This window comes from Mobula birostris, chromosome 6 (assembly GCF_030028105.1).
Source record: "Mobula birostris isolate sMobBir1 chromosome 6, sMobBir1.hap1, whole genome shotgun sequence".
NCBI classification, from domain to species: Eukaryota; Metazoa; Chordata; class Chondrichthyes; order Myliobatiformes; family Myliobatidae; genus Mobula; species Mobula birostris.
Genome location: NC_092375.1, coordinates 69,093,022 through 69,118,425, shown reverse-complemented (window position 1 = coordinate 69,118,425; position 25,404 = coordinate 69,093,022). Strand labels below are relative to the sequence as shown.

Below are 25,404 nucleotides of genomic sequence, written 5' to 3'. Positions count from 1 at the left end.
GAAAGCTCAAACTGAGGAGGAGGTTAGTCTTTCAACAGGACGATGATCCAAAGCACACTGCCAGAGCAACCATGGAGAGGCTTCAAAAGAAGAAAATTGATGGCCTTGAGTGGTCCATAGTCTGATCGAACATCTCTGGCAAGACCTGAAAATTGCTTACAACCGTCGCTCCCCAACTAACCTGGCACAGCTTAAAGCAAATTTGCAAGGAGGAATAGACAAATTCTGCTTCAGCACGTTGTGCGAAGAGACTGATCCGTAAAGTCTACTGGCTGTAATATCTGGTTCAACTAAGTACTGAGCAAAGGGGGATGACTATGTTTGAAACACTGAGATTTCAGATCTTGAATTTTTAGTTTTTCATTCTTTACACTTTTCCCTGTTTTTCTGGGGTTCCACTGTGAAAAAAAGGAGCATATGATTCACAAACAAAAATTCTCAGTTAAATTGATTCAAATCTCTGGTGGTAATTCTCTTTTATGTGAACAAAGGGCTGGGGCTGAATACATTTTCAAAGCACTATAGATACCATACTATCTGCTTACAGGCTCATATCTTTAACCAAGCTTTCCTCAAACTGCTGGACTACAGAACTACAAGTTTCCCCCGCCATCCGAAGGTAGAGCGTTCCTATGAAATGGTTCGTAAGCCGGAATGTCGTAAAGCGAAGAAGCAATTACCATTTATTTATATGGGAAAAATTTGTGAGCGTTCGCAGACCCAAAAATAACCTACCAAATCATGCCAAATAACACATAAAACCTAAAATAACAGTAATGTATAGTAAAAGCAGGAATGATATGATAAATACACAGCCTATATAAAGTAGAAATACTTCTCTACAATCATTGCCTGCACTGTTCCCTGTAGCGAAAATCTCACACAAGTGCTCTCAGCAGAAATACTCCCTCCAGTAACCTTTAAGCTATGAAGCTGCCAAATCATACCAAATAACACGTAAAAGTACACTTCCGATATAAAGTAGAAATAATGTATGTACAGTGTAGTGTCACTTATGGAAATCGAGAAGACAGCGCCGAGCACACTGATGATGGTGTGTTAGGCTGAGTCATCAGAGGTTAGGGTGGTGCAGTGGCCCCCACCCTCCGGGCAGCGAACCGATACCGATCCACGAAGCATGCAGGGGTAAAGCGGCGGCCGGGATACTCCCAGCACATCTTTAAGAAAAAAGCCGAAATAAGCAAGCTAATTAATTAGGTGCCGCCCAGCATGTAAATGTCGGCCCAGATCAGAGGCGATTGCCCATTGCGTCGCCTCTGATCTGGGCCGACATTTACGTGCCGGGCGGCACCTAATTAATTAACTCGTTTATTTCGGCTTTTTTTCTTAAAGATGTGCTGAGTACGTCCCGGCTACCGCTGCATCCTTCGCGGATCGGTATCTGTCCGCGGCCCGGGGTTTGGGGTGGTGGGACACTGCGGTGTCATCTCGTCGTCTGTTTCCATCAGGGCAGGCAGGTCACCTTCTTCTATGTCTGCCTGCCTCGATGTAGAAGGTCGAGGTTCTTCGTTGTCTGCTGTGGCTGATGTGGAAGGCTTGCTTAACTGCTTAGCCTCGCGCATTTTTCTGTCATACGGTTCTTTGTAAGGACTCAAAGCATCTTGAAAATATGCCCTAAACCGACGTACCCTTTCAAAATTTAAAGTCGTACTTTATCATTCCAGCGAAAATCTCACGCAGTTGCTTCACGTTCAATTCCTGGATGACTTCACTTTCAGTCCGTTCACTACTGCATTCGGTTTCAATTGTTATCCTTTTCTCTTCCAATTGCATCAGCTCTTCATCTATCAGTTCTTGGTCATGGAATGCCAAAACCTCTTCAACATCATCTTCGTCAACTTCCACAAGCCAAACTCACTTTGTCCTTGCTTCGTTCACCACGATGGAAACACTTAATTATGTCTAGTTTTACGCTAAGTGTAACACCCTTACAAGCTCTTTTAGGCTTTTCCGATAACTTAGAATTCATCTTGCTAACGGCTGCTCACAGGTACGTGTTTAAGCAAGGCCGGCTAGAATGCAGTTCCGAAACCGGGGGAGTAGCGGCTGTTCGGGGCGCGCGTTGCTTTTTTTCGTATCGGTGAAAACACCTTCTGTTTGTGAAAACAGGTAACTAATGTAGGTCTTTCGTAACAGGGAGGTTTTGTAAAGCTAACGTTCGAAAAGCAGGGGACACCTGGTATACTAAATCTTGGGAAGTCCATTGCTTATTGTCCTTTAGCAGAATGAATTCTGAAGGCATTTAAGAGTTTAAGTTTTTTTAAAAATCAATAAACCACTGGAACTTCAGTTTTACCTCGTGCACTACTGAAATTGTGTTTGTGTATGATGACTGGTGGATTGGTCCCCTGGCCTGTTCAAGGAACCGACACAACAAATGGAATAGAAAAGAGGGATTCTGCCCCACCTTATATCAGAATCAATGGATTTTTAAGTTATATCTGATCATTGCAAAATCCTTCTGCCTACATGCCTCAAGTCTGGAAAGAAAGCTTACATAAATACTCATTCTAAAACTGAATTTCCTAAGAGTCTAGCACTTTAACCTATGCTGCTCCTGAAATTAGAGTTGCGGTAAAGTTGATAAAGTTGACATTATTGCCTTTTACATAAGCACACTGTTGATTCAGTTTGCCCAATGCCATGATAGAAATGAAAAAAATCAAATGCAAGTAATTAGTTTGGAAGACACAGGACACACAATTTATGATGTTAAACTATCTAAGCCAGGGGTCCTCAGCCTTTTTTTGCACCATGGACCGGCCGACCGGGGGAGGGTAAGGTTGCCAACTTTCTCACTGTGTTTACCCCGAGAAAGACTGCCATGACCATGAAGCCTTGCACGGGCACCTGTGTGCGCATGCATGATGTGCGCATACATTACGTGCGCATTCGTGTACGTGCCGATTTTTTTCTACAAATCGTTTTTGGTGATTCTGCTCAGTGAAACTACGCTGTACATACATTATTTCTACCTTATATAGGCTGTGTATTTATCATATCACTCCTGCTTTTACTATATGCTAGTGTTATTTTTAGGTTTTATGTGTTATTTGGCATGATTTAGTAGGTTATTTTTTGGGTCTGGGAACGCTCAAAAATTTTTCCCATATAAATTAATGATAATTACTTCTGTGTTTTACGCCATTTCAGCACGAAAGGTTTCATAGGAACACTCTACCTTAGTGGGGGAAATACGAGACAAGGGCAGTCCCATATGGGACAAACCAATTTAGCCCAATATACGGGATGTCCCAGCTAATACGGGACAGTTGGCAACCCTGGGGGGTGGTGTTAATCACGACCAGAATATAGGTGGTAAGTCAACTATAAGTCACTTATAACTGGCTAATACAGGTTTCCCCCACCATCCGAAGGTAGAGCGTTCCTATGAAACGGTTCGTAAGCCGGAATGTCGTAAAGCGAAGAAGCAATTACCATTTATTTCTATGGGAAAAATTTGTGGGCGTTCGCAGACCCAAAAATAACCTACCAAATCATGCCAAATAACACATAAAACCTAAAATAACAGTAACATAAAGTAAAAGCAGGAATGATATGATAAATACACAGCCTATATAAAGTAGAAATACTTTTCCACAAACATTGCTGGCACTGTTCCCCGAAGTGAAAATCTCACGCAAGCGCTGTTAGCAAAAACACTCTCTCCAGTAACCTTTAAGCTATGAAGCTGCCAAATCATACCTAATAACACGTAAAAATATACAGCCTATATAAAGTAGAAATAATGTATGTACAGTGTAGTATCACTTACTGGAATTGGGACAGCGTCGAACACACTAATGATGGTGTGTTAGGCTGAGTCGGAGTTTGGGTGGTGCAGTGGCCCCCACCCTCCAGGCCGCCGACCGATACATTGCCGCGAAGCATGCAGGGGTCCAGCGGTAGCTGGAAGGCACACAGCACATCTTTAAGAAAAAAGTCGAAATAAACATGCTAATTAATTACATGCCGCCCGATACGTAATTGTCGGCCCAGATCAGTGCCGATTGCCGATTGCATCGCCCCTCATCTGGGCCGACATTTACGTGTTGGACGGCATCTAATTAATTAGCAAGTTTATTTCGGCTTTTTTCTTAAAGATGTGCTGTGTGCCTCCCAGCTACCGCTGCATTCTCCGCAAATCGGTATCTGTCCGTGGCCCGGGTGTTGGGGTGGGTGGGACACTGGAGTGTTATCTCATCGTCTGTTTCCATCAGGGCAGGCAGGTCATCTTCTTCTATGTCTGCCTGCCTCAATGCCGAAGGTCGAGGTTCGTTGTCTGCTGTGGCTGATGTGGAAGGCTTGCTTGACTGCTTACCCTCGCACATTTTTCTATCATACAGTTCTTTGTAAGCACTCAAACCATCCTGCAAATATCCCCTAAACCGACGTACCCTTTCAAAATTAAAGTCGTACTTTATCATTGCAGCGAAAATCTCACGCAGTTGCTTCACGTTCATTTCGCTACTGCATTCGGTTTCGATTGTTATCCTTTCCTCTTCCAATTGCTTCAGCTCTTGATCGATCAGTTCTTGGTCAAGGGATGCTAAAACCTCTTCAACATCATTTTCGTCAGCTTCCACAAGCCAAACTCACTTTATCCTTACTTCATTCACCACGATCAAAACGCTTAATTATGTCTAGTTTTACGCTAAGTGTAACACCCTTACGGGCTCTTTCAGGCTTTTCCAATACTTCAGAACACATCTTGCAAACAACTGCTCACAGGCACGTGTTAAAGCAATGCCTTTCCGAATCCGGAGTAGAGCGGCTGCTCAGGGCGCGCGCAGCCTTTTATCGCGCGCTGATTTTTTTCACAACAGTGACGTTTCGTAAAGTGAACGTTCGAAAAGCGGGGAACACCTGTACACTCAATTTCGTTTCTAAAAGGGGTTTATCTAACAAATTTAATATTAAACACACAGCGCATATTTTCCTCGCATGAATATAGTGATAAATCAATTATAAGTCACTTGTAAGTCAATAGCATCATAACATTTTAAGTAACATTAGGATATTAAACACACAGCGTATATTTTCCTCGTATGAACGTATGAAGTCATTGCAACACACCAATATCGCTGAATCAGTGGGAGCCCTGGGCTTGTTTTCCTGCAGCAAGATGGTGCTATTGAGGGGTGATGGGAGACAGCGATACTCGAAGGGGGTTCCTTATGTCCAGTCTATTCCACAATTTAGTTTTTGTTGCATTCATTGCAGAAAACCCCGCTTCGCAGAGATATGTTGGAAATGGAAGCAACGTTTTCAGTGCTTTCGTGGCTAACTCAGGATATTTAGCCTTGAATTTGATCGAGAATGCTGGCAGAGATGTTATATCAAACATACTTTTCAGCCCACCGTCATTTGCAAGCTCGAGGAGTTGTTCATCTTCCAGCGCTGACATGGATGACGCATGCATAATGACCTCGCATGCGTTCAAGTTCAACAGTGCATGACAGGGAATGAGGAAATGTGCAGCTGACTCATATCGTTTCATATCGCCAAATCATATCATTTCCTTGCGGTCCAGTACCAGTCCCCGGCCCGGTGGTTGGGAACCACTGATCTAAGCAAATCTAACCATGTTTCCATTCAAACAAACTGAATTGTTTCACTTGCTGATTGGAAATTTACAACATTGGATAAAAAAAATGTCTGCTCCCTTATTAATTAGCTTTTCAAAAATTTATGACAGAGCTATTCTACTGAATGGCCACTGACTAGTATGATGAGTAGTCTTCCCTTCAGAACTAATCCAAGTCACTATGGTATTCACCCAGTTCAGCTCCTGCAGAATGTCTGCAATACTAATTCGACAGAGGGATGTCAACTCTGGTGATGCTCATTAAATACAGCCCCAACAATTTTTCTGTGCTACTTAATTGCAGGTGCTCCAAATGTAGCACCAATTAGCTACAGGTAGAAGAAAGACCAGAAGTAGTCTCCAAAATGTACACCCACTATTATTGTAGAGTTCAAGTATTGGATATTAACTTCCATGAAATTTGAAGTGGCATACTGTATGCACTCTAAAATACAGGTCAATGATCATCTCCAACATGGAATCGATATACGCACACTTGCTGTCAATAGCACTATCATCAGCAGAGCCTTGCACCATCAACATCTGGGTTCACTTTTACTTAGAAACAACTGGGCCAACCACATAAATACTACAGTAACAAGAATAATTCACAGGCTGGGAGCACTGCAGTAAATGAATCATCTCCTAACATCCACAGCTCTCCCATCTTCTCAAAGGCACTTGTCAGGAGCGTGATCAATTGTAATTTCAACAACACCAATAGCTGGATGCCATTCAGAAGAAAACACTCCAATTAACAGGACTTCCCTACCCCATCTGTAAACGTAACTTTGCTGGATCAAATAACGACAGCACAAAAAGATCGTTACTTATCTTTTCACCTATTTATTTCTTTGAGCTCAGCCGGCGAGTGAACTTGGACCCGACATCAGGGAGAGAAACATTCTCATCTCCCTGGTGGTTCAACAAGTTCACTGCCTGATGTCAGAATTGTTAGAAGTTACAAGGCCACCGATACAAAAGAACAATCAGTTTGATAACCATTCCGGTCAAGTCAAGGGACTATTGATACATAAGAACAATCAGTTTGACAGACACTCCAGTCACCTTAATTAAAGAAAGGAATATCCTACCTGGTTTGTTGGAGCCACAACTTAATTACAAAGATAAGAACATCCGTCAAATTTATGCTTTAATTAAGAAAGGAGCATTCTGTCTAATTTCCATCAGGTACCGCCTTTTGTCAAAATCAAAAAGGTGTGAAAAGCCAGAAGACATCTTATGTGGATCTGGGTGAACTTTCACCCTTATCTCGCTCCAAAGAAAGCAGCTGTGAGACATTATTCAAACACACTGCAGTCACAGACATAGTCAGTAATTAATCCATTGTTTACAGGAATCTGAGAATCCCCCATTCCCTTAAACTTCATCACATCCATCACCTTAAACTTGAATTCCCTCTGCCAGTGTTGAAAAATTCACTACATTACTAGTTGAGGCTTATTATTTAATCAATTTTTGTTTGAGTGTAGGATGGTCAACATCGGTTTAGTTTCCTTAAATGCCCTCACAAAGGTGGTGGCAAGTTGCCTTTTTGACTGTAGCAGTCATTCTGGTGAAGGTGCTCTCACAAAGCCATAGCAGAGAGTTCCACAATCCACAGTTCCTGCTATGATGAAGGAACCGCAATATACCTCCTATTCAGGAAGGTATGCAACTTGTTGACATCGTGTAGGTGCTGACATTCCCATATGGTGCCATGTCCTTCTTGCTGGTTGAGGTTGCAAGATGTTATTGGAGTAAGCTGGGTCAGTAACTGCAGAGCATTTTGTAGATGATTTTGCAATTGGATCCGTGACTCTCTAACCGGAAGACAACAATTTGTGCTGATTGGTGATAATATCTCCACCTTGCTGACCACCAACACCGGTGCATCTGAGGGGAGTGTGCTTAGCCCACTGCTCTGCTCTCTCTATACCCATGACTGTGTGGCTAGGTATAGCTCAAATACCATCTATAAACTTGCTGATGATCTGATGATGCAACTATTGTTGGTAGAATCTCAGATGGAGACAAGAGGACATACAGGAGTGAGATATGCCAACTAGTGGAGTGGTGTCACAGCAACAACCTGGCACTCAACATCAGTAAGACGAAAGAGCAGATTGTGGACTTCAGGAAGGGTAAGATGAAGGAACACATACCAATCCTCATAGAGGGATCAGAAATGCAGTGAGTGAGCAGTTTCAAGTTCCTGGGTGTCAAGATCTCTGAGGACCTAACCTGGTCCCAACATATCGATGCAGCTACAAAGAAGGCAAGACCGCAACTATACTTCATTAGGAGTTTGAAGAGATTTGGTATGTCAACAGGAACACTTGAAAACCTCTTTAAATGTACCGTGGGGAGCATTCTGACGGGTTGCCTCACTGTCTGGTATGGGTGGGGGGGTGGGGGGGGGGTGCGACTGCACAGGACCAAAAGAAGCTGGGGAAGGTCGTAAATTTAGTCGGCTCCATCTTGGGTACTAGCCTACAAAGCACCCAGGACATCTTCCAGGAGCGGTGTCTCAGAAAGGCAGTGTCCATTATTAAGAACTCACAGCACCTCAGTGCCCTTTTCTCATTGTTACCATCAGGTAAGAGGTACAGAAACCTGAAGGCACAACCTCAGCAATTCAGGAACAGCTTCTTCCCCTCTGCCATCCAATTCGTAAATGGACATTGATCCCGTGAACATTACCTCACTTCTTAAATATATATTATTTCTGTTTTGCACGATTTTTAATCTATTCATTATACGTATACTGTAACTGATGTACTTATTTTTTTTAATTCTTTTTCTTCTCCTATATTATGTATTGCATTGAACTGCTGCTGCTAAGTTAACAAATTTCATGACACATGCCGGTGATAATAAACCTGATTCTGAGATGGTACATATTTCAGCCTGTGTCCTAGTGAAGAACAGAATGAATGTTTAAAATGGTGAATGGGATAGCAATCATAAATAAAAGAACAGAGCAAATAGAAGAAGGAGTAGGCCATTCACCTCCTTCTGCTTGTGTCACCATTTAGTACGATCAAGGCTGAATTTTAACCAGCACCCCTTTCCTCCACTGACCCTGTACCTCTTGACTCCATTAAAAAATATATTGATCTCTATCTTCAACAAAAGCAGCGACCAAGTTTCCACAGTCTTATAAGCTGCAGAATCCCAAAGGTTTACTACTTAGGAGGAGACAATGGCACTTAACAGCGACTCCTTTGCTTGCATCTTCAGAAACAGCTCTATTTCCATCTTTAATATCTCTGTTTTTCCCTTTCAGGGTTCTTCTGAAGACCCTGACCTGGAGTTACACGCTGACTTCCGTTCTTTGCGGGAATGGGACCCACTCTCGGGGTTTCACAACTGGCCGTTATTCAACATGCCAAGGATGCTGCCTAAGAGATTAGCTTGACTTCGGAGTTCTGGGATCTCGTGGCTCTGGAGATGGGCGGACCGAAGGCTGGTATCCCGGCAGGAAATCAGTGTGTCATGGGAGACCAAAGATCTCTGGCTGTGTGCCCAGAGACCTGAGATCTTCGGGCACAGAGCTCAGAAAAAGTGAAGCAACAGACTTTTAACATCGTAAATAAGTGAGTTATTTGTTATGCCTCCCCCCTCACTGTGAAACAGAGACACCTGTCGAATACTGGGTGAACGAGTAGTCTTTGGGGTACTGCAAGTTTGTGTCTTTGCTGTTGCTTTGCTGCACGCTTGAGTGTTCAGTGGTGGATGCCAATGCTTTTTCTTAAATTGGTGGGGGAGGGGGGAATCATTGCTTTGCTGCTGCTTACACGTAGGGGGAGCTGGGGGGGACTTTGGGGATCTAACATTTAACTGTCATTCATTCTTTGGGGGCACTCCTCTGTTTTCGTGGAGGGCTGCGAAGAAAAAGCATTTCAGGATGTACATTGTATACATTTCTCTGACGTTAAGTGTACCTTTGAAACCTTTGAAACTTTCTGGGTGAAGAAATTTTATTCCACCTCAGTCAGCTGTGAAATGTCAACTCCTTTTTCCGGAACAGTGAATCCTGGCTCTAGCCATCTTAACCAGGAAGAAACTTTAACAGCTCAACCTTGCCTCTCCTACCTAAAATTGAACTATATACTGTAGTTACATTTCTGCAATGGGAATTATATTGTGTACATTTACAAAGATTTACTTTATTGATCTGTCTACTTTTTTTTACAAATACTTATAAATAAGCACAAATTTTTTCCAAGCACAGTCATGATCTTTGTGAGCTGATGCTAATGCTGTGCAGAAAAGAGCCACATGGCCAGAGTTTAAGCTAGCAAGGACTTGCCTAGCAAAAATGCCTTTGCTGTACTTAAACAAAAAGATTGATATCCCATTCACCATTTTAAACATTCATTCTGTTCTTCACTGGGACACAGTTGTTGCTCTAGAAGGCTAATACATCTTTTCATTCAGGCTTTTCTGAGCACGCTGGATGCATTTCCGAAGAATGAGTGCTAAAAGATGTCACTAGAGTATCTTACATACACAGAAGTATATTACTGATAGCACTCCTAAGCTAGGAACCTTGGGCAAACCCCTGCCCTCTTCAGCTGATTTGCTGATGATCTGGCACAATGATTAGCCCCACAGCTTGGTATGGAGAGAATCGTGCTGGTAAGTAGTGAGGCCAGTCAGTGCTGGGATTTGGACCTCAGTGTGCACCCTGCCTGGCACAGTGTGGGTGAGATTTCGCTGGGGAGTAGCAGCAGTTGCTTTGTGTGTTGTCAGACCATTCAGATCCTAGTCTCCCTATTCACCACCTGTTGAATGTGGTGGTAGCTGCTGCCTCTCACACAGCACACCCCGCACCAGAATTTCAGTCCTTTGCAAACTCACTGGCTGGCCTGTGCATTGTGTGGACCATGCACATCCAGGTTTAGTCTAAATAGGAACCAAACTGCTGAAATTGAGAAGTGAGGTGAAAATGACTGCTCTGGCCACGAGGTAAACATTTGACCAAGTGTGACAGGGCATCCTAGCAAAACTGGTCAATGGGTACCAAAAGGGAAAATACTCCAATGATTGTAATCAATGTCACAAAAGGAAGGAGGCTGTTACTGTTTTACATCAATTTTCTCAGCCACAGGATAATACGTCAGGAGTATCTTAAGACAGTAATCAAACACATTCATCAATTAGCTTCATCAAAAGTTAGGGTGTCCCATTTGAAAGCACCACTTTCCAAATGAAGTAGCCCATGCCTACATGCATCAACACCAAGGCAATATTCAAGCAGAGGCTGATCAGTCGTGTCGGGCAATTATCACTACCTACCCTTGTCATTACTTTTGGATTCCCTCAACTAGACTTGCAACATAAATCCCCCATCTGCAAGTGTAGGTAAGAAGCAGGGCACTCTACAAGTGACTCAATGTCTCTTGCATCAATGTCTTTCCACCATCTGTAAGGCACAAGTTAGGAGAGTCATGAAACAGTCCCCACTTACTTGGCTTCAATACATCCCAAGAAACTTGGTAACATCCAGGACAAGGTAACACACTTACTTGAATGCCATCCCATCAACCACCCTAAACATTCATTCCCTCCACTATTCACAGCACAGAAGCTGCAGTGTGCATCACCGACAAAATGCATTGCAGTTCCTCATACAAGCTACTGGACAGCAGCTCCTGAACTTATGATTTTTTATAATGGGAACAACAACACAACACAGACTATCCTCACTTGGAAATTTTTTGCCATTGCTTCACTGTCACTCGGTCTAAGTTCAGGAGCTCCACATGCAAAATTGCCATGGGAATACATTCACTAAAAGGACTACAGCAGTTCAAGGTCACAGCTTAGCACCATCATATCAGAATCAGGTTTAATATCACCAGCAAATGTTGTGACATTTGTTAACATTATAGCAGCAGTATAATATGATATGATAAATAAATAAACTGAATTACAGTAAGTAATTAAATAGTTACATTAAAATAAGTATGCAAAAGAAGTGAGGTAGTGTAGTGCACTACCTATAATTAGAGATAGGTTATAAATGCTAGCTTTGCCAGTGACAGCTAAAATATGAAGTTGAAAGAAATAGCTCCAGAATCAGTTTATGGCCTAAAACTTAATATTAAGCTATGCCAGTACATTAGTTTTAAAAATCTGTCCATACATTTAACATTCTTCCTAAAGGTCAAGGTGCTTTGCTTGTAGACTACATTTCTTTCAATGGGCCAAGATCCATTCTAGGGACTTCAGCACATAACCGATACCAATATTTGAATGCAGTATTAAACAGACATTGCAATGATACAGATACAAAACTATAGAAATATGATAAATTGAGATTAGAATCATTTCTATATCATTTAATCAGAACATCTTATTTTCTTTATTCGCTAAGGAAATAATCTCTTTTATTACCTGACTTTGTCCCACAACTTTCCATGTTCATGCCCGTATTTTTTATCAAAATATTCCAAAGCTGGTATACAAATTTGTTTCTGTGACTCCTGTCTGATCTGAGACTTTTTATTCTTATTGTTCTAAAAAGACAAAATTCAAAACAACAAATGATTCCTTCATCCTTTATTACCTCATTATTTAGTTTTTTTCTTTACTACATCTGACTCCACCACCTTTTCTGGTTGTTCAGCTTTATCATATTAGTTTTAACTATAATTCCATTTTAGTTTGCTCTACTTACTGGTCACAAGTCCCTATTAGACTCACAGCAATATGGATTTTACTATCTATCCATATCTCTCATAATCTTGCATACTTCTGTCAGATTACCCCTTAAGGCTGATTTATACTTCTGCGTCAACTTAACGCAGTGCCTACGCAGATCCCTACGCCGTAGCCTGACGCGCACCTCTCCCAAAATGTAACTGTGCATCGCAGCAACGCAGACCGCAACAGCTGTCATTTGAGTCCGTTTGGTAGCACTGCAGTTGCTCCTACACTGCAATAGCTTCCCATTGGCCGACTGAAAGGCAGGGAAGGAACTCTGGCTGCAATGCTTTCCATAAAGCTTTACAGACCTCCGAAATTATGGAGGACACTTTTTACTTTTATGAAAAAAGATGCTCGCTTTAAACTTGTTTACCCCGAGAAAGACTACCATGACCATGAAGCCTTGCGCGGGCAGGTGTGTGCGCATGCACGACGTGCCCGGATTGCAGAGCGACGCAGACACACCAACGCACCAGTATAAATGCTCACAACGCACGTAGGCCACTTGCGTAGGTTATGGCGTCGAGTTGACACACAAGTATAAATCAGCCTTTAGACTCCTTCACTCCACAGAACTCAAGCCCAGGTTATCCAAACACTCCCCAAAACGTACGTGAAACGTACGTGGAAAAGTACGTGAAAGGAGTATGACATTACGCCACCACATATTCTCATTCAAAGTAGAAATGAAATTTACACACATCTCTCAGGTTCCCTTGTTTTCCTTTTTGGAGTTATACATAACCGCTATGCAGGAAGAAAGCATTATTTATTTATTGAGATACAGCACTTAATAGGCCCTTCTGGCCCTTCGAGCCACGCTGCCCAGCAATCCCCCGATTTAATCCGAGCCTAATCTCAGGACAATTAACCTACTAATCCATATGTCTTTGGACTGTGGGAAGAAACCACAGCACTGAGAGAAAACCGATGTGGTCATGGGGACAACGTACAAACTTTTTATAGGCAGTAGTGGGAATTGAACCTGGGCCACTGGTACTGTAAAGTGTTGTGCTATCCACTAAACTAGATTGATCTTGGAGTAAGTTAAAAGGTTGGCACAACATGGTGGGCCAAAGGTCATGTACTGTGGTGTACTTTTCTATGTTCAAACATACCCAGTGTATAAATGCCATGAAATTAATTTTTTGCAGCTTCAGCACATTACAGAAATGCAAACATAATTTGAAATAAACTGAATATTCAGACAACATCCTGGAGCATCTTCCTTGCACACTGTGCAGCAGTCACATCTTTCCTATAGTGTGAAGGCTAGAACTGCACACAATACTTCTAAATGGGTTCTAAACTTGTAAAGTAACACCCCAAATGTTACATTCCATTTACCTTTACAATGAAACAAGAACGCCAGATATCTTCTCCACCATCCTCATGGGTTGTTCAGTCAATGTACAAACCCCATTTCCAGAAAAGTTGGGATATTTTCCAAAATGCAATAAAAACAAAAATCTGTGATATGTTAATTCACGTGAACCTTTATTTAACTGACAAAAGTACAAAGAAAAGATTTTCAATAGTTTTACTGATCAACTTAATTGTATTTTGTAAACATACACAAATTTAGAATTTGATGGCTGCAACACACTCAACAAAAGTTGGGACAGAGTTAAAATAAGATTGAAAAGTGCACAGAATATTCAAGTAACACAGGTTTGGAAGACTCCACATTAAGCAGACTAATTGGTAGCAGGTGAGGTGTCATGACTGGGTATAAAAGTAGCATCCATCAAAGGCTCAGTCTTTGCAAGCAAGGATGGGTCGTGGCTCACCCCTTTGTGCCAAAATTCGAGAGAGAATTGTTAGTCAGTTCAAAAGGAACATTTCTCAACGCAAAGGGCAAGGTCGGAAACCACTGTTGAATGCGTGTGATCTTTGAGCCCTCAGGCGGCACTGCCTAAGAAACCGTCATGCTACTGTGACAATTATAGCCACCTGGGCTCGGGAGTACTTCGGAAAACCATTGTCACTCAACACACTCCATTGCTACATCCAGAAATGCAACTTGAAACTGTATTACGCAAGGAGGAAGCCATACATCAACTCTATGCAGAAACGCTGGCGAGTTCTCTGGGCCCGAGCTCATCTCAGATGGACCGAAAGACTGTGGAACCGTGTGCTGTGGTCAGATGAGTCCACATTTCAGCTAGTTTTTGGAAAAAACGGGCGTCGAGTTCTCCATGTCAAAGATGAAGACAACCATCCAGATTGTTATCAGCGAAAGGTGCAAAAGTCAGCATCTGTGATGGTGCATCAGTGCCCACGGCATGGGTGAGTTGTATGTATGTGAAGGTACCATTGACTCTGAGGTGTATATTAGGATTTTAGAGAGACATATGTTGCCATCAAGGCGACATCTGTTCCCGGGATGTCCATGCTTATTTCAGCAGGACAATGCCAGACCACATTCTGCACAGGCTACAACAGTGTGGCTTTGTAGACACAGAGTGCGTGTGCTTGACTGGCCTGCTGCCAGTCCAGATCTATCTCCTATTGATCATGTATAGCGCATCTTGAAGAGGAGAATCAGACAACGGAGACCACGGACTGTTGAGCAGCTGAAGTCTTATATCAAGCAAGAATGGACAATATTTCCAATTGCGAATCTACTACAATTAGTATCCTCAGTTCCAAAATGATTGAGAAGTGTTATTAAAAGGAAAGGTGATGTAACACAATGGTAAACATGCCTCTGTCCCAACTTTTGTTTTTGCAGATGACTGCATAATCTACCCTGAGATAAAAAATGACCAAGATGCTCAGCTGCTGCAAAATGATATTGATTCATTATGTCAATGAGAGTCTCAATGGCAAATGTCCTTCAACTCACCTATATGTTATGCTGTGCATGTCAGTCACAAAGTTAATCCAACCAACATGACATATAACATGAATGGACAGATTCTTGAAACAGTCACCCACCACCCATATCTTGGTGTTGAAATTAGCAAGGATCTTAACTGGGCATGCCACATCAATCAAATTACAGCCAAAGCAAATAAAATGCTGGGTATCCTGAGAAGAAACCTCCACTCATGTAGTAAATCTGTCAAGGACATGGCATATAAGACACACATCCATCCAAAGGTCGAGTATTGCGCGGCCATATGGGATCTCCATTAAGGTAACAATAAGAAGTCCATCGAAACAATCCAACGCCGTGTTGCTCGCTTTGTGTTAAATGATTACAGCAGGAAATCCAATGTCACCAACGTGCTCTCTACCCTTCAATGGGAACCACTTAAAAACCGACGTAATAAACTACGGTTGATTTTCATCTTCAAAGAAGTTCACAACGTCACTCCGTCAAACATCCAAATTTGTCACAGGGTCAATTCAACTCGACAGCAAACTGGACCTCACATATTGTATCAAATTCTGAAGCAAACATCACACTGTCTTTAATGTAAAAAAGCCAAAGATAAAAAGTGGATGGATTCCACAACAGGATAATGAACCTAAACACACCTCAAAATCCATAATGGACGACCTCAAGAGGCGCAGGCTGAAGGTTTTGCAATGGCCCTCACAGTCCCCTCATCTAAACATCATCAAGAATCTGTGGATAGACCTCAAAAGAGCAGTGCATGCAAGACGGCCCAACAATCTCACAGAACTAGAAGCTTTTTGCAAGGAAGAATGGGCGAAAATCCCCCCAAGCAAGAATTGAAAGACTCCTGGCTGGCTACAAAAAGCATTTACAAGCTGTGATACTTGCCAAAGTTGGTGTTACTAAGTACTGCCATGCAGGGTGCCCAAACTTTTGCTTCGGGCCCTTTTCCCTTTTTGTTATTTTGAAACTGTAAAAGATGGAAATAAAAAAGTTTTCTTGCTTAAAATATTATAGAAATGTGTCATCTTTAACTTTATGCCTTTTGGAAATCAGTTCATCTTTTACTCGCTTAGCTATTCACAGTAACAGAAATTTTGAAGAAGGTGCCCAAACTTTTGCATGCCACTGTATTAGTTGTATTCTGTACAAACAAGTCACAGATTTAGCCCTAGGTCATGACAAATATGTGGATCAGTGAGAGGGGAAGGTAAAGCAAGTGATGCCAGAGCACAGGGAAAAGACCAAAGTTGGTAATTCCAAAGGTAGAGATCTGAAGGTTGTAACCCTTGGCTCGGCTTTTCTGGAGACCAGAAGCCTGATGTTTATGAGTCCAGACTAGAAATTGGAGGGTGGAGGCTGAAGTCCGAGTGTTTGGGGTGAAGAACCAAGGCCCAGAAGCAGCCTGTCCTGTCTATGTATGTGAGTGGGTAGGAGGGTTGGACAATGGGAAAGGGTATGTTTTGCTGCTGTTATTTTGTTTCGTTATTGATGTTGCTTGTGTTACTCTGTTGAACATTATGAGCATGTTATGTTGGAACCGAAATGTGTGCCCCAGCGTAACCTAAAGTGTGTTGGTTGTTAGTGCAAATGACGCATTTGTGTTTCAATGTACATGTGATAAATAAACCTGAATCTGAATCTGAATTCCTGGCCCTCACTAGGTCCTGTTTCCATCATTCCCTTTACACTTACTGCAGCCCCTTTTCTCACGCCTCCTTTAAATTCAGGAGGAAGCATCTTTTCATTATCCATCCTCTCAAATCTCCTGATTCTTTAATGAGATCCTATTGTACACAATCTCCAACAAGTAAGACTCACTGTACTCAAATCGCTCCTTTTAAGATTTACATTCTCATCAAAGCAAGCATAGCACCCCTTAAACTAGGAGATAAAAACATTATGCTGATGGTCTTACTAAAGTATTATTCAATTATAACAACACTACAACACACTTTTATCTACCCCTTTTGAAATACAGGGAAAGTTTTCATTGTCCTTTCTAATTGCTTGATGTAACTTTTTTTTATTCATTCACAGGAAATAGGTGTCAATTACCCTAACTGCATCCTTATAGGCCTCCTACGTCACCAACCGCAATTCTTTTGGTGAGGGTATAACCACTGTGTATTAGTGAAAGGAATTCCATATTTCAAACACGATGGTGAAGAAGGAATGGTAATATATTTCCCAATCAGATAGGCACCTGACCTGGAAGGGAAGCTATAGGTAATGTGCCTGTATGCTTTATGCTCTGTTCTTCCTGGTGATACAGGTTACATATTTCAATTTTGTGTAACATTAAGCTATTTGAGTAACTGCTCTTGCATCCTGTAAATTTGGGATCAAGGGGGACCATATAAATGCTAATGTTTTTATCTATTTATTTTATTTAGCGATATAGTGCAGGGTAGGCCCTTTAGACCCATCAAGTTATGCCACCCCAGCCAAGTTGCTAGCTCAACACTCAACCCAGCACAGATGGAAAAGGTGCAAAGAGCCGGCCGGATTCGAACCCAGGACCACTCGCCTCAAAGTCCAGTGAGGATGCCACTACACCACCAGCTGGCTTTGATTAAGGTATGGTTGGTGAATTTTTTAATGGCATACAGATAAATGGGAAAGTAATTTCTGGGCAGGATACAATGAGACTGCGGAGAAATTCATAGGACGGAGAACTAGGAAAAAGGATACAATTTGAAAAATGAGATTGCCCATTTTAGGATAAAAAAATCAGAATTTTAAATAAGTAGTTGAGAAGCTCTGAGATCTAGAAGTATATGGATGTTCTAGTCAGAAATGACTAGTAGACAGGCATAGCAATTAGGAAAACTAACAGAATATTCTTATCTATTGTGAGCAAAATTAAATACAAATCCAGAGAGTCCAAAAAATTCTTTGACTTCACAAGACTTGTTTTATTTTCTTTTTACTAATGCTGTCTGATCTGCTGAGTGTTTCAAACATTCTGCTTTTTTTCCCAACCTATGCATTTTTTTGATTTAGCAAAAGTTGGGAGCTGATACTTCAAGATGCAGGGGGCCCAGTGCAACCAAATCCAAGGGGGGGGAGTGGTGGGGTGGGTAAGGGGTACAGTTTAGTTCTTCTTATTTATGAAAGGCTATTATTCGACTAGATGTAAGAGTATAATGCATAATGAAGCAGTTCATTGACGACCGATAGGACAAATATATGGATGTCTAATGAGGAAAGGATAGACCTGCTAGGTGTGTAGCTACTGGAGGTTAAAAGAGAATGAGGGAGGGAGAGAAGTAACTGACAGAAACATATCATGATACACTGAGGTTTTAAAACATTGATGTGGAATGATGTTTCAGCTTGTGAGAGATCCTAGAACTAGAAGTCACTGTTTAAAAGTGAACATCACCCATCTAAGACAGGCATTTTTTTTCCCTCACATCTTCTTATGAAATATGAGGTTATTTGGCCCAACAAGACTATTCCAGCTGATTCCATTTCATTACATCCTAATCTCACCATCAACTTGGCTCCAATTCTTGTGCTGTCCACCTACATGAGGGGCAATTTAAAGAAGCTAATTAATCTACCAGCATAATCTCTGGTAGATGGGTAGGATGAGTGACCGAGGTTCTACACAGAGTGGTCAGGGAGCTGAAATGAAATTTTTTTCTGACATCCTTCACATCCATGAAGAGTAAAAATCTTTATATTACGTCTCTGTCTAAATGTGCAGTCATGGTAATTTATAATAAATACAACAGTCAATGCAACATAGATGTGACTATCAGCTACTTGAACAGAAAAGGCTAAGAAAATTTTAGAAATTAGTAGTATACTGTAGATTTGGAATGGAGCTCGCAACACAACCGCCATACACGGCGGCATCTTGTTTGCTAAGTTAAAAAGTAGGATATCCAGGGTTCTGATCTTAGGATTGCTAGCCACGCAATGTACTGGTGAGGCAAAAACTATACTTCTACTATACTTTATTATCACCAAACAATTGATACTAGAACGTACAATCATCACAGCGATATTTGATTCTGCGCTTCCCACTCCCTGGATTACAAATCGATAGTAAATATTAAAATTTTAAATTAGAAATCATAAATAGAAAATAGAAAAATGGAAAGTAAGGTAGTGCAAAAAAACCGAGAGGCAGGTCCAGATATTTGGAGGGTATGGCGCAGATCCGGATCAGGATCTGTTCAGCAGTCTTATCACAGTTGGAAAGAAGCTGCTCCCAAATCTGGCCGTACGAGTCTTCAAGCTCCTGGGCCTTCTCCGCGGAGGGAAGAGGGACAAAGAGTGTGTTGGCTGGGTGGGTCGTGTCCTTGATTATGCTGGCAGCACTGCTCCCACAGCGTGCGGTGTAAAGTGAGTCCAAGGACGGAAGATTGGTTTGTGTGATGTGCTGCGCTGTGTTTACGATCTTCAGCAGTTTCTTCCAGTCTTGGACAGGACAACTTCCAGACCAGGTTGTGATGCACCCTAGAAGAATGCTTTCTACGATGCATCTTTAAAAATTAGTGAGGGTTTTAGGGGACAGTTCAAATTTCTTCAGTTTTCTCAGGAAGTAAAGGCGCTGGTGGGCCTTCTTGGCAGTGAACTCTGCTTGGTTGAATCAAGTCAGGTCATTTGTGATATTGACCCCGAGGAACTTAAAGCTTTTGACCTGTTCCACTTGCGCACTAGCGATGTAAATTGGGTTGTGCGGTCCACTACTCCTTCTGAAGTCAACAACCAATTCCTTCGTCTTGCTGACGTTGAGGGATAGGCTACTGTCTTCACACCATGCCACCAGGTCCTTAATTTCCTCTCTGTACTTAAACTCATCATTACCTGAGATACGGCCTACAATTGTTGTGTCATCAGCAAACTTATATATTGAGTTTGATGGAAACCTGGCTACCAATCATGGGTGTACAGTGAGTACAGCAGGGGGCTGAGTACGCAGCCTTGTGGGGCATCGGTGCTCAGAGTGATCGTAGAGGAGGGCTTGTCCCCTATTTTTACAGCCTGGATCCTATCTGTGAGGAAGTTGAAGATCCAGCTGCAGATCTGAGTGCTAAGGCCCAGGTTCCGGAGCTTAGGAATCAGTTCATTTGGAATGATGGTATTCAAGGCAGCGCTGTAGTCAATGAAAAGGAGCCTTACGTATGCGATTATACAGTTTAATACAGGTAAAGTGGGACCTCTACAATAAGGATTGTTTGCGCTTAAAATTGGAGGAGAACTAATATCCTAGCAGGAAGATGTGTTAATGCTGCATGGTGGGATTTAAATTAGAATTGCAGAGGGATAGAAACCAGAGTGCCAGAACAGTTAGTGGAGGGCTTGTGGAGGTAGATGCTGGTAAGACCTCAGACAAAGTTAGGAATCAAAAGGTTGAGCATGGTCTGACTACCGTCCTGAACCGTGTGTATTTCAATGCAAGAAGTATTGTAGGAAAGGTGGATGATAGCGCTGAAGATGAGGTAGCTGGTTTACAGAGGCAGTGTGTAATGAGAAGAGGCTGTTCATAAGACAAAATTGCAGTCAACAGGATGAGTTGCAATGTAGGAGGTGGACAAAATCAAAAAGGGTGAATACAGGACTGAAGGTGTCATAGTTAAATGCATGCAGTATATGGAATAAGGTAGATGAAAGTAGCACTGTTTCAGATTGACATGTATGATGTTATAGGCATCACTGAACCATGGCCAACCCATCACAATTGGTGTTCAGTCACGAATGTGGCTATGGAGTTAAAGTTTGTTTGTTTTTTTTTTATTGGTTAATTGACAAACAGGCCTTTCCAGCCCTTCGAGCCATGCTACCCAGCAACCCCCCAATTTAACCCTAGCCTAATAATGGGACAACTTACAATGACCTATTAACCTACCAACCAGTAAGTCTTTGGACTGTGGGAAGAAACCAGAGCACCTGGAGGTAATGCACAGGGAGAACTTACAAACTCTTTACTGGCAGCAATAGGAATTCAACCTGGATCACCTCTACTGTAAAATGTTGTGCTAACCACTAGCTTCCTCCAGGATGTTGGAATTAGTACACCTGTTCTTCCGGCTAATTCTCAATCTCTTGGAGGCATCTTTGATAGTATGTTTCCAGGGATTTTATGTGCCTGCTGGATGTTGTCCATGACTTTGATAAGGTCCCACATAAGAGGTTAGTGGGCAAAATTAGAGCACATGGTATTGGGGGTAGGGTACTGACATGGACAGAAAATTGGTTGGCAGGCAGGAAACAAAGAGTAGGTGATTAACAGGGCCTTTTCAGAATGGCAGGCAGTGACTAGTGGAGTACTGCAAGGCTCGGTGCTGGGACCACAGCTATTTACAATATACATTAAGAATTTAGATGAAGGGATTAAAAGTAACAATAGCAAATTTACAGATGGCACAAAGCTGGGTGACAGTGTGAAATGTGAGGAGGATGTTATGAGAATACAGGGTGACTTGGATAAGTTGGGTGAATGGGCAGATGCAGTTTAATGGGGATAAATGTGAGGTTATCCACTTTGGTGGCAAGAACAGGAAAGCAGATTACTATCTGAATGGTGTCAAGTTAGGAAAAGGGGAAGTACGACGAGATCTGGGTGTCCTTGTTCATCAGTCACTGAACATAAGCATATAGGTACAGCAGGCAGTGAAGAAAGCTAATGGCATACTGGCCTTCATAACAAGGGGAGTTGAGTATAGGAGCAAAGAGGTCCTTCTGCAGTTGTACAAGGCCCTGGTGAGACTCCACCTGGAGTACTATGTGCAGTTTTGGTCTCCAAGTTTGAGGAAGGACACTCTTGCTATAGAGGGAGTGCAGCTTAGGTTCACTGAGTTAATTCCAGGGATGGCAGGAATGTCATATGTTGAAAGATTAGAGCGACTGGGCTTGTATACACTGGAATTTAGAAGGATAAGAGGGGATCTGATTGAAACATATAAGATTATTAACGGATTAGACACGCTAGAGGCAGGAAACATGTTCCAGATGTTGGGGGAGTCCAGAATCAGAAGCCACAGTTTAAGAATAAGGGGCAGACCATTTAGAACGGAGTTGAAGAAAAACTTTTTCACACAGAGGGTTGTGCATCTGTGGAATGCTCTGCCTCAGAAGGCAGTGGAGGCCAATTGTCTAGATTCTTTCAAGAAAGCGTTAGGTAGGGCTCAAGATAGCAGAATCAAGGGATATGGGGAGAAGGCTGGAACAGGGTACTGATTGTGGATGATCAGCCATGATCACAGTGAATGGTGGTGCTGGCTTGAAGGGCTGAATGGCCTACTCCTGCACCAATTGTCTATTGACTCCGCTCCATATAGCAAGGAGAGGAGGACTATAGTTTTATAGACCAGAAGCTTAGTGTTGGTCCTGATATCTCAATCTTCAAAAACCCCCCTTTCTCAGCCTGGCAAAAGCTCCACTTGCACAGCCTATTCTGCAATTCATTTCAAGATCAATGCTGCCTCTTGAAGAAAGAAGGCTGCCAAGATATGGGAAATGATCAGTGTTCTCCAGAAGTATGTTGTCAACTTGGATGGTTAGAGGTTTAGGAGCTTGATCTGGAGTAGGTTGGTGCAGGACTTGGATTTTCTTGATGTTTAGATCAAGCTAACAAATAGATATTGAATCAAGGTAACAAGTATAATGCCTAACTTGTTGGTTTAGCACAGGTAGAAAACCGGCCCTTGAATAGGGATAAGTAGTAATTAAGGGTTTAAGAGACAATGCTACACTGCAGACAGGCCTATGAGATAAATGGATTGAAAACAAAACCTAAAGAGATTTCCCAGGAACTTAAGGAGGTTTGATTTATCATCAAACACTTAATAAACTTCTACAAATGCACTGTTGAAAGTACCCTGAAATCATGGTGTGGTATGGCAATTTGAATGCTTGTAATATAAGAAGCTGCAGAGTAGTGGACTCTGTCCAATATATCACAGGCATGCTCCTCCCCACCACTGATAGTATCCAAGGAAATTCAAGAAGGCAACATCTATCAACAAAGAACTCCACCATCTAGGCCATGCCATCTTTTCTCAGCTACCATCAGCAGGAGGTACAGAAGCTCAAAGTCCCACACCACCAGGTTCAAGAACAGCTACATCCCTTTAACAATCTGATTCTTGAATCGACCAGCAAAACCCTCACCACTACATTTGAGGAACTTTATGTACACTTTGAACACTTTGCACTGAAATGGACTTGATTCTGGTTCTAATTATGTTTTCTTGTAAAATAGTGTATAATTGATCTTTTTCTGTGAATGCTACTTAGATCATACAATATACATATGGTGCTCCTAAAAGTAAATCCTTCATTGTATCTGTGTATACATGTACTTGTGCATTTGACAATAAACTTGACTTTGTGCTTGAAAAGTTAAAATTTTCATTTCATCTTTAAGTGAGTGCAAAGCAGAAGGAAGAACAAACAACTTAAAGCACCAATTCTAAAACTTGAAGCATCATTCAAGTTTACAAAACAGGAGGTAATTATTTTGCCAAATATGTAATTAAATCCATCCAAATCAAAAACAACAGGAATTCTGCAGATGCTGGAAATTCAAGCAACACACATCAAAGTTGCTGGTGAACGCAGCAGGCCAGGCAGCATCTGTAGGAAGAGGTGCAGTCGACGTTTCAGGCCGAGACCCTTCGTCAGGACTAACTGAAGCAAGAGTGAGTAAGGGATTTGAAAGTTGGAGGGGGAGGGGGAGATCCAAAATAATAGGAGAAGACAGGAGGGGGAGGGATGGAGCCAAGAGCTGGACAGGTGATAGGCAAAAGGGATACGAGAGGATCATGGGACAGGAGGTCCGGGAAGAAAGACAAGTGGGGGGGCGGGGACCCAGAGGATGCGCAAGGGGTATATTCAGAACTACAGAGGGAGAAAAAGGAGAGTGAGAGAAAGAATATGTGTATAAAAATAAGTAACAGATGGGGTACGAGGGGGAGATGGGGCATTAGCGGAAGTTAGAGAAGTCAATGTTCATGCCATCAGGTTGGAGGCTACCCAGACGGAATATAAGGTGTTATATTAACAACACCTTATATTCCGTCTGGGTTGCCTCCAACCTGATGGCATAAACATCGACTTCTCTAACTTCCGCTAATGCCCCATCTCCCCCTCGTACCCCATCTGTTACTTATTTTTATACACATATTCTTTCTCTCACTCTCCTTTTTCTCCCTCTGTAGTTCTGAATATACCCCTTGCGCATCCTCTGGGTCCCCGCCCCCCCACTTGTCTTTCTTCCCGGACCTCCTGTCCCATGATCCTCTCGTATCCCTTTTGCCTATCACCTGTCCAGCTCTTGGCTCCATCCCTCCCCCTCCAGTCTTCTCCTATCATTTTGGATCTCCCCCTCCTCCTCCAACTTTCAAATTCCTTACTCACTCTTCCTTCAGTTAGTCCTGACGAAGGGTCTCGGCCTGAGACGTCGACTGCACCTCTTCCTAGAGATGCTGTTTGGCCTGCTGCGTTCACCAGCAACTTTTATGTCCATCCAAATCAATCCTCTTTATCTTGCTCTTCCAAAAGCACAGTATTTTCATTTGCATTCATTACTTCTTCCCTTAAGGAATGTAGTATCTTTTGTCATGCCTACTGAAAAACATCTAGTTGAACAATGTCTATTCTGCTGTGGAGGGGGAGGGGGCAGACCACATTCAGAAGAACCACCAAATAGCAAGTTTAATAATTTAGCTTACAAAAATATACATGAATGACAAAGACTAATATGAAACAAAAGCACATTAGAAAATTCATGAATTCCTCAGATTTTTGTATACCTTCAACCAACCTACTTAACAGATAGTTAAGGCAAATAATTGAAAAGTTTATATTTCCTTCTTTGTTCCTGTGCTGTGCTTTGCTCTTCACTGCCAAGTAGTGCAAGATGCTGCTGGACTTTATAGTCGAAAGATTGAGATTGCTCCTCTCCTTTGCCATTTTTCTCCACTTCCCTTGTGCATCAAACCACAATCATATCGCTGATCTGGATTCTTTCGTTGGTCTTTCGCTAGATTGGTCTCCACCCAAGAGGGCACATGAATCTTCAATGTAACTTCTAAATCTTCTAACAGGGCACTGCTTTCTCAGTACTGAGCTGTGTGACAGCCTGGTTTTTGAGTTCAAGTCTTTGTGTGAGCCTTGAATCCACAATTTTCAGAAACTGGTGCAAGTTCTCAACTATGGTATAATGAACATTACATCTAGACATTTTCAAATAATATTTAATAAAATTTAG

The 25,404-nt window shown here is 42.1% G+C and overlaps 1 protein-coding gene across 1 annotated transcript in view; it reads right to left on the bottom strand.

Moving 5' to 3' along the window:
* Positions 1–25,404, bottom strand: part of LOC140199085 (tRNA (cytosine(34)-C(5))-methyltransferase, mitochondrial-like) — an 80,613-nt gene that overhangs the window by 23,456 nt on the left and 31,753 nt on the right. Inside the window, exons 2-3 of the mRNA XM_072260573.1 lie at positions 24,458–24,486; positions 12,014–12,135 (exon numbers count right to left, since the gene is read on the bottom strand). Coding sequence (XP_072116674.1) covers positions 12,014–12,135; positions 24,458–24,486 — 151 coding nt within the window. The remainder of the gene's footprint in view (positions 1–12,013; positions 12,136–24,457; positions 24,487–25,404) is intronic.